The 10843-nt window shown below is 42.5% G+C and overlaps 1 protein-coding gene across 2 annotated transcripts in view; it reads left to right on the top strand.

Moving 5' to 3' along the window:
* The first annotated feature begins 7214 nt into the window (after positions 1–7214).
* Positions 7215–10843, top strand: part of LOC110507915 (solute carrier family 12 member 9) — a 60100-nt gene continuing 56471 nt past the window's right edge. Inside the window, exon 1 of one of the 2 annotated variants that reach the window (XM_036965311.2) lies at positions 7215–7388. Coding sequence is in view for 1 of the 2 variants with exons in the window: in XM_021588336.3 (XP_021444011.1) it covers positions 7633–7858 (226 nt within the window). In the remaining variant the exon portion in view is untranslated. Of the gene's footprint in view, positions 7859–10843 lie in introns of both variants that reach the window. The other variant, XM_021588336.3, reaches the window with a different exon arrangement.

The raw sequence follows: 10843 nt of genomic DNA, 5'->3' as shown, positions 1-10843 counted from the left end.
ATACTTATTTTCCACCATAATTTGCATATAAATTCCTTAAAAATCCTACAATGTGATTTTCAGGATTTATTTTCTCATTTTGTCTGTCATAGTTGAAGTGTACCTATGATGAAAATTACAGGCCTCTCTCATCTTTTTAAGTGGGAGAACTTGCACAATTGGTGGCTGACTAAATACTTTTTTGCCCCACTGTACCTGAGCACAGGAGTTTCCTGTTTTAGTTTCAGTCTATAGGCTGGGAGCAACAAAATGGTGTCATGGTCAGATATTCCAAAGGCAGGGCGGAGGAGGGCTTTGTATGCATCGCGGAAGTTAGAGTAGCAATGATCCAGAATGCAACTAGCTTGTGTCGTGCATTCGATATGCTGACAGAATTTAGGAAGTCTTGTTCTCAGGTTCGCTTTGTTAAAATCCCCAGCTACAATAAATGCAGCCTCAGGATGTATGGTTTCCAGTTTACATTTACAGAGTCCAGTGAAGTTCTTTCAGGGCCGACAAGGTTTCTGCTTAGGGGTGGGAAATACACGGTTGTGACTATAATCGAACAGAATTCTCTTGGATGATAATGCAGTCGGCATTTGATTGTAAGGAATTCTAGGTCAGGCGAACAAAAGGACTTGAGTTCCTGTATGTTGTTGTGATTACACCATTTGTCGTAAATCATAAGGCACACACCCTCACTCTTCTTCTTACCAGAGAGATGTTTGGTTCTGTCGGTGCAATGCATGAAGAAACCGGGTGGCTGTACCGACTCTGACAACATATCCCGAGTGAGCCATGTTTCCGTGAAACAAATAATGTTACAATCTCTGATGTCTCTCTGGAATTTCGTTCACCTTGTTATCTAGAGATTTGACATTGGCAAGTAATATGCTCAGAAGCGGTGGATGGTGTGCTCGCCTTCTTAGTCTGACCAGTAGGCCGCTCCGTCTGCCTCTCCTTCGGGCAACCTCGTTGTTTTGGGTCAGCCTCTGGGATAAGATCCCAGGTCCGAACAAAGGATCCGATTCAGAAAAGTCATATTCCTGGTCGTAATGTTGGTAAGTTGACATCACTTTTATATCCAGTACTTCTTCCCGGCTGTATGTAATAACACTTGATATTTTCTGGGCAAACAATGTAAGAAGTAATGCATAAAGAAACAAAGGACCTGAAGCGGGGCAACCATCTCTGTCGGCGCCATCTAGCTCTAAATCCGTTATCTGTTACTTATATTATTACTACGTATATTTCTTTAAGCCTGGCCTTGTTTCGTTCTGAAGTATCAAGAACGACTGTTTGATTTTAGGCCCTGTAATCTCCATTCCCTGTTTGAGACTCTGATTCTGTAGCCTACCACATTAGTACATAATTTTGCAATCACAATCATCCTGTTCATTCAATTGCTTTACCCTGGTTATATCTAAATAAGTCGTATTTGTTTTGTAAAACATCTACTGTCTCCAGGATTATATTGCCTTGTAAGTTTAAGAACTAATAAATGAACTGTAGTTATAATTGTAACTATTTCATATTTTCTTGCTGTCTTATAGCAAGTGGTGCTCCATCAATAATTTCACACTCCCTTACAGATAGAAGGAAAGGAACTATGGTGAAGGAATGTCTACACTTCTCACCTGTAATGGGTTGCTGTATGAGAAACACTGAGACGGTAGGCCTGGCATCGTGAAGTTGGCCCGCCAGATTCCATCGATTCAGGCCAGAAAGATCCACCGGCTGTGGCACTCAGCAGATGAGTGCACCAGGAGGATAAATCACAGCACAGTTGATTGACAGACTGAGGGAGCAACACAAAGATTCCCTCCCTTGACAACAACACAACTGGTTTAGTGACACTGCAGTGCCCAATCCATGTGATTGGAGGCAGGGGGAAATGCGGAAATGGATCAGCCTGGTAACTCAAGGTATGGGGATGCAGGCCTTTGGCAATGACAAGACCAACAAAACTTGACTTGCTAATCCCTCTTCAGTGAATTCAAGCACGGTCAGTACATTGATGGGCTTAAGTTGAGGGCCAACGTTTATCCCACCCGGATACTCGCCGGAGATGGATTCTTCTTGCAGGTGCTGTCCTGCCACGTATGAATCTTGCTCACACATCCTGGGTCAATGGCTGTTGATCCAAGGAGCCCACATAAATAGGCAAAACAAGGTGTGTGAACTATTAGTAACAGAAGCTGAAAGCAACAGATGGAATTTTATCAAGGAGATGCATATCTCCATGCTGAATGGGAGACTTAGGAAACCTGACTTGATATTTGTGAAAAGCTGTTGCAGATTTGGTGGTTGATATTGCGGTGCGATACAAAGTCGCCTTTGACACCCTCGAGGTGGCTAAATCTGAAAAGATTGCACACTACCTCCCTGTTGCTCCATCAATCATAAACAAGCTGCCGGGAGTCGACAGGGCCACCTTCTTTTGCTTCCCAGTAGGGGCCCGGGGGCAAGTGGCCTACTCGTAACAATCAAGTATTGCAGGTCATGCGAGTATCTCGGTCCTGAAGGGCGGCCTTCGTAAAGCTGATAAGCTGGAGAGTCCTGCTCTACTCCATAGATCTGCTGAGAGAATTCAACTCGAGAAAGACGCACCAAGGCACGAGGGTGTTTAAACAGCAGGTCCGGGACAAGGACGTGCTACCTTGTCCCGGACCTGCTGTTTTCGACTCTCTCTCTCTACCGCACCTGTTGTCTCTAACTCTGAATGATCGCTATGAAAAGCCAACTGACATTTACTCCTGAGGTGCTGACCTCTACAACCACTGTGATTATTATTATTTGACCCTGCTGGTCATCTATGAACGTTTGAACATCTTGGCCATGTACTGTTATAATCTCCATCCGGCACAGCCAGAAGAGGTCTGGCCACCCTTCAGAGCCTGGTTCCTCTCTAAGTTTCATCCTAGGTTCCTGCCTTTATAGGAAGTTTTTCCTAGCCACCGCGCTTCTACATCTGCATTGCTTGCTGTTTGGGGTTTTAGGCTTGGTTTCTATATAGCACTTTGTGACATCGACTGATGTAAAAAAGGGTTTTATAAATTCATTTGATTGCTTGATATTGCTCCCTACTGCATAGAAAGAAAACCATAACCGCAGTTGGGAGTCCACTTCGGTGCTCGTCAGAGCATGGTGGAATAGGGGACTCAGATGACAGTGCAGGCCGAAGAGAGTAATAGGGGTTGCTCACAGTGGTTCATCCTGGCATCAGAAATATATAAACTTAAATCTAAATTTTAATATAACACAAAGTCCTAAAGTTACAAATCGATTGTTTGTGCGTGCGTGCATGTGTGTGTGTCTCCCTAGCTGCAGGAGAAGCATGCTGAGGTGAGAGGGGTTTGGGGGTGTTGTTGGAGAGTGAGGACACAGACCAAACTCAGCTGGAGAGACTGGAGCATGGAATAACAAACTACCTGCACATAGTCACCAACCTGGACATCACGGTAAGACGCACACACACGTAAGCACATACCGACAGAGACATACACACACATGCACACTCACTCTCTAGCTTTCATTCATGCCATCTCTCTCTCCCTCTCTCTCTCTCTCTCTCTCTTTCATTCTTTCTTTCTTTCTCCACAAATACTTGACTGTTTGTCTGCTGGTCCACAGGATGTCTTGACAGACCCAGATCCAGACCCAGGCTGTCCCAGCCAGCAGAGCCAGAGTCTGAACCAGGTGCTGTAGCTGTACGGCAAGCTGCTCCGGGAGAAGCTGGAGTGGCTCTCCCTGGACCTCAGAGACAGCTGCTTGGGACAGAGATGATAACCTGGGATTTCTTCTCTCTCCCTTATCAATGCTGAACTGGATGAAGAATCTAGGGCACTCCCTGGTGGAGATCTCCTTACTACACGGCAGTGTTTTGCTGCCACCTGGATTTATTGATGGAGTTACAGAGTCCTCTGCTGGTGATATACAGCACGACATGGTGTGGTACCCGTTGAGTAGGTGGGATCTGAGTAGGCTACAACTGGCTTCTATAGAGCTCGCCAGCGTGTAGTCCTAAAAACTGGAAATGAGTTTCCTCTGGTTGGTTCAGCCATTCCTATAGGGGAAATGAATGTTGAAAGAATGCGGTTATGACAGCTTTAGGAGATCTTATATTTTTTGTTCTGTAAGATAATATCAGTTAACACTGCCTTTATGAATTATGATGTCTTTCTGTGCTTGCTTTGCTGCTTACATAAATGCTTCAAATTTCACAAAAAGTGACATTAGCTGATGAAGATGATCTCATAGAACAAAATGCATACAATCTCCCCAACCTGTGCTTATCAAAATCCTTATTTTCAGCATTACTCCAAAACCCCCATTAATTTCCCCATAGGCTTTGGCCAGCGAGCCATGGCGGAGTTAGATCCACAAAAAGACGCCGTTAATGGCTCTCTATTAGAAGCAGGCACTATCAGTGAGGCAAAGTCCACAGAGACTGGACCTATGCTCTTTATTAGATGAGACAATTCTAAAGACTGTTGGCCCCACTTTAAAGTGCCTCTGTGCCAAATTGGAAGAAGACTTGCTACATTATTTTCTCAAATGGGAATATCCACAGAGTAAAGGTAGCCTATTATGTAATGTTTTTCACAGCCATGTCAGGAGGGAAAGAAACATCCATGGTGGAAATATAGTTGGTTAAAATCGATTACTGCACTGGTTGGAAGAATGGAAGAGGAATATTTATCAAATGCATACTTTTGAAGAATGGCTGGTTTGGAAAAAGTTGAGCCAAAAGACTGAATAAAAAGGTCAAGCGAGGGAGAAAGAGTGTGTGTGTTGTATTCTATATGATTGATATTCAAGTGTCGAAAAAACATGTTTGGCTATGTCACATTTTATATTGAAATATGATTTGCTTATTATTTCTGTATTTTCAATATGCATGATGTAGCCTGTTACATGGAATGTTATAACAAATTGAAATCATTAAATGCATTCCATTAAACGGTGTAGGCTATGTAAATAATTCAATGTATAGACGTTATGTAGCCTACCCATGGTTTCTATTTATAGACTACATCCGTATAAGATTAAATCTAATGAAAGAGTGTGGACTTTTGGTATTAGTGCTGGACTCAGTGATTTATTTAGCAGTTTTTAGGTTGCGATTCCATGGTAACGTCAGATAGAAGGATTGGCCAACAGCAACATAATTACTGTAGGCTAATTTATTCCAAGGATACAACGTCACTTGTTGAGTGTAAATAGGTGTCAACTTTCGTTTCGATGCAAAGTTTCCAGTAATAAGAAAGTAAAACACGGAGATTGTCACAATGTAATATTTTAAACCAAAATGCTTTGACAAGTTGGAGAGAGTTGATTGGACAATTGGGCTGGCTCATACGAGCAGATGACAAACTAGAAAATACTGGCGTCACATGATAAATCTAGTCAACGGAATGAGCTCCGTGAAATCAGCGCCAATATGCGACATCAACGTGTCCCAAATAGCTTCAAAATAAAAGTTCTCCATTTACTTGAACACAATGGCTTGTTCGACATTGCCTATTGACTGATATACAAATCACCTTGCATCATAAATAACTACTTTGTAGAACAGTCAGTCAGCATTTACCCAGGATGTATGGTGATTTGACTCTCTTGAGCAAGGCCAGCATCACACACGCTATCACCATAAGGCCATTTTCTAATAAAAAATCCCCCCTGAAAAAAGGTTACTTGACTGTTAAAGAATGCTTTTCTGATTTAACAATTAAAAAAAACATATAGTTTAAAGTTCCATGCATTTATTGAAAACACAAACAACATAGAGTCTGGTGTCTAGGTTTCTTCCTAGGTTCCTGCCTCTATGGTTGTTTTCCAAGCCACTGTGCTTCTGCATCTTCATTGCTTGCTCTTTGGGGGTTTAGGCTCGGTATCTGTAAAGCACTTTGTAACAACTGCTGACGTAAAAGGGCATTATGAAATACATTTGATCTATTGATCAACAGATGTTTGATTCTATAACATTTATTTTCAACTATAGACGTCGTCAGCATAAAAGGGGGGCATTTCAGAATCATCAGACTCTCTACTAATAAGATCCAGTTTCATACCATGAAGTTTACCGCAAGTGTCTATTTTTCAGCAGAAAGCTACCTCAATGACACAAGGCCTTATTTACAAATCTCTCTAAAAAAAATACCCCAATAACCCAAGGCCTTATTTACAAATCTCTCTAAAAAATACCCCAATGACACAAGGCCTTATTTACAGCTCTTTAAAGAATACCTCAATGACACAAGGCCTTATTTACAGCTCTTTAAAGAATACCTCAATGACACAGGCCTTATTTACAGCTCTTTAAAGAATACCTCAATGACACAAGGCCTTATGTACAGCTCTTTAAAGAATACCTCAATGACACAAGGCCTTATTTACAGCTCTCTAAAAAATACCCCAATGTCACAAATCTTCACGGTATGACACAGGATCCCATTAGTAGAGGGTCTGAGCATTCCAAAACAACAACTTTTATAGTTTTAAAAGTACAATACTAAGCAGATGTACAGGGCTGACAACTTCTGTAGTTTAAATGGTACAGTAGAAATGTGATGTGTAGAGCTAAAATGAAAAAAACTATTTAGAGGGTGCAACAGTTCAACACTTCAGAAGTCAATGTCAGTTGGCTTTTCATAGCTATGTATTCAGAGGTCAAGACAGCAGGTCCGGGAAAGAGAGAGAGAGACAGCAGGTCCGGGACAAGGTAGCACACCCGATGAATCAGGTCAGGGGTCCCCAGTTGCAGGCAGAACAGTACAACTGGATCAGCAGCACAACTGGATGTACTGGGGAAGGGGACAGCCAGGAGTCGTCAGGCCAGGTAGTCCTGAGGCATGGTCCTAGAGAGCATTTCTAAGATCACAGTACACCAGATAACAACCTGGCACATAGGCTATTGCAGCATACATACTTGGGACTTTCAAAGTTTGTTATTTGATTTCAATAATATATTGTTTGTATTTTGGATAAATGTATGTTTAAGCAATTTTAGATTCACCCTTAGCGTCATTGGCATTGGATGCATCTGGTTTTCTGGCATTGGAAACAACCTGGTGCATCTGATTTTCAGGGATACAATACCTTCAACCTAGGTTCCCTTTCCTGTGAAAACCAAACGTGGGAACTCCGCTCAGGCGTTTCTTTTACCCCTGCTAAATTAGGTTGCTTAATAACTTTTATTTTGAAAATGTGATGTATGATTACATGACCTAGATGTCGCTGGGTTCACAACGCTCACGGATTGTTGGAAAGTGGCAATAATGGTAACGCTAAAGACAACTTTTACGAAAATGTGTGGTTTTTAATGTAGGCCCACGACAAGATAGTGCTGCCTCTGAGTTCGAGTGGAGTTAGGCCACACGAGGAGAACATGTATTTATGATGTCGAGGTAGGCATTCTATATCACTTTATTGATTAACATTCAGACTTCAACGATTGGCCCGTGACAATGTTGTCCAGCGTCTGGTTACATTATTGAGAAAATCATGTCTTAGTAAAGTCACGCGAACTGATTTTTGCTTCTACGTTTGGGAGTGAACTCTAGAAACTAGTTTAGTTGATAAAGTCGAAACAATTGGTGGCAGGGTGTTCTGAAGTTCTGGCTAGTCCTAGTAGCCAACAGCAGCTTCGCCATGTCGGAGAGGACACCGCTCCTGCACTATCGTCTCTCCACAAGCGTCAATGAGCAGTCGGGGGAGCATCATGCATGTCTGTCTGGGGAGACTGTGGAGCAGTCCCTGGCTTTTTCCAGACTGAAGTCGGCGCACCACAGTCGTCCCAAAAAACTCTCCACATTCTTTGGGGTGGTGATACCCACCTTACTGTCTATGTTCAGCGTGGTGGTCTTCCTACGAATTGGTGAGTATAGCCTACGGTTATTTATGATAGTGTCCACAACATAGCTTTATTTTAGGCCCATGTTGGTAAATTTGAGCCAGTTGTTGCCTGGAAACCCGACTTTGAATTCCATCGAATTCTACATCGGGCATAAATTAAAGTGGGAATCAGGAAAGTTAACTCACGACCTCTACAAGCCAGAATGTGGGAAAAAAATGTTAACGTTAAATATATTTTTTCAACATTCTTGAATAAAAATACAGGCCTGATGGGAACAATTTTTTTCGGTAAACTTTCCAAATGTCGATAAAAACAATACACTAGACAAAGTGGGATCTTCTTGTGTTGGTAAAATGAATGAAATGATTAGAATACAGATTAAGAAAGTTATGAAGTTCACAGGGTGGTGAAAGTGCAAGGTAATGAGTTTAATGCGACTTTTCTATAAATATCGAGGGTCTTATTCTGGTGATTTGATCGTCGATGTTTGGCTGTCTTTTAACAAAATAATCTCGGTCTTTTGTCATTATGTAGGCTATATGTGCGCTCTAGCCAAAAGCGGGCAGATACCAACTTTGGTTTTAGAAGTGGGGGAACATTACTTGGTTGGGAATTTGGGGGTCCTCTCAATTTTGGGGGGCATCTGAAGCTATTTTCCTTGCATTTCTACACAATCTAATATGGCCCTCCTAGCCATCTCTATTTAGAACAACAAAAAGTAAGCAAAAATGGCCACAGTCATCTAGGTAAGAGATCATTATTAAATATGCTTAAATGATTGCAGTGGCGACATGACGTTCAGGGCTCATTTGAGCCCCACATTTTTAGCATAAAACATTTTTAAATGACTGATGCCAAGGCACCAGAACCGGCTGATACCCCAATACACACTGGAAGGGGGAGAGGTTAGTGGCGGAGTGAGTTCTGGGCCATCTCTGCCCAGGGCACGAACGCTGCCCACTCCCCCGGCCGGTCCTGGCAATAAGACCTCAGACACCTACCCACATCCTGGTTAACTCTCTCCACCTGCCCGTTACTCCTGGGGTTAAATCCTGAGGTAAGGCTGACCGAGACGCCCAGACGTTCCATGAACGCCCTCCAGACCCTCGACGTGAACTGGGGACCCCGATCAGACACTATATCCTCAGGCACCCCATAGTGCCGGAAGACGTGAGTAAACAGGGCCTCCGCAGTTCATAGGGCCGTAGGGGGACCGGGCAAAGGGAGGAGACGACAGGACTTAGAAAAACTATCCACAACGACCAGGATCGTGGTGTTACCCTGTGAAGGTGGAAGATCGGTTATGAAACCCACCGACAGGTGCAACCACGGGCCATTGTGTAACGGGTAAGGGTTGTAACTTACCTCTGGGCAGGTGCCTAGGAGCCTTACACTGGGTGCAAACCGAGCAGGAGGAAACATAAATAAACAATTCCCGACAAGGACATGGGGGGGAAACAGAGGGAAAATATACAACATGTAATTAGGGAATTGAAACCAGGTGTGTGTGAAAACAAGACATGAAAAATGGATCGGCGATGGCTAGATGACCGGTGACGTTCTCTTTTCCTAGTTTAAAATGATAAACATTCAACATTGGCCATGCTGTCAATGAAGCATGATTTGTGCCAAGCTCAAAACAACTGTTAACTTGGAACTGCAAAATCTGATTTTAGCGAGTTCAAGACAACTGGGACCTCGGGGGGAAAAACAAGCTACGACTGGGAAAATATATTTTGGACTTTCATCCAACTCGGAATTGTAAATTCATAACGCTGCCTCTTTCTAGAGCTACGACCTGAAGATCAGTGACGTCATCATGATTCAACCTTTCTATATATTCGAGTTCCCAGTTGTCTTGAAAGCACCATAAATCCAGAGAATCCCAGACTTTGATGAAAACGTTTGCCCAAGAAGGACCGCTGTGCCACCTTCTTGTTCAAGTGAGCACAGCACAACAAGATGACTCCAAAAGTGTCTGGTATGCTGCTGCATAAATTGTAATATGCCAGGGATATATGCATACTGTAGCTAAGAAAGTAATACTACGTGTATGTTGTGTAGTAAGATGTTAGTAGCCCATGTGCCTCACCCTAATAATTTGTTTATTTTTCACCTCTTAATTTTGCCTACTGTTCTGACTTGGTGGTGAACATGTAGCCTGTGATCTGTTTTTGATAAATGTAATCATTGAATGTTGTAAGAGCTTTCATTGTCTGCTTATATGCCCCCTTTATTTATCCTATGGTTCTGACTGGTGTACAGGGAGAACACTGTAAGAATGGCCCATGTTCTTAATTCTGTCACTGTTCATTTCAAAGTGCTGAACAAATAGTTATACTGACTACGTCCGTCCTAGCTTGCTCGTTAATGTCTTAATCAAAATTACGAATAGCCTCTTATCCGCTTGTACAAACTATGGCATAAGGGGACGACATCTCAATTGTCAGTAGAAAGCACATTTGTTTAACTTCTTATGGCTAGGGGGCAGTATTGAGTAGCTTGGCTGAATAAGGTGCCCAGAGTAAACTGCCTGCTACTCAGTCCCAGTTGCTAATATATGCATAGTATTAGTATATTTGGAAAGAACACTCTGAAGTTTCTGAAACTGTTTGAATGATGTCTGTGAGTATAACAGAATTCATATGACAGGCAAAAACCTGAGATAAAATCCTAACAGGAAGTGGGAAATCTGAGGTTAGTCATTTTCCAACTCATTCCCTATTGAAGATACAGTGGGATATTGGTCATGTTGCACTTCCTATGGCTTCCACTAGATGTCAACAGTCTTTAGAACCTAGTTTGATGCTTCTACTGTAAAGTGGGGGCGAATGAGAGGGGAATAAGTCAGAGGTCTGGCAGAATGCTTTGAGCTCGTTCACGTGAGAGGTAGCTTGCGTACCATCACAATTCTACAGACAAAGGAATTCTCCGGTTGGAACATTATTGAAGATTTATGTTAACATCCTAAAGATTGATTCTATACATCGTTTGACATGTTTTTAC

Source organism: Oncorhynchus mykiss, chromosome 27 (assembly GCF_057628025.1).
Source record: "Oncorhynchus mykiss isolate SJ-2025 chromosome 27, ASM5762802v1, whole genome shotgun sequence".
Taxonomy (NCBI): Eukaryota; Metazoa; Chordata; class Actinopteri; order Salmoniformes; family Salmonidae; genus Oncorhynchus; species Oncorhynchus mykiss.
This window is presented reverse-complemented; position numbering and strand designations above follow the sequence as displayed.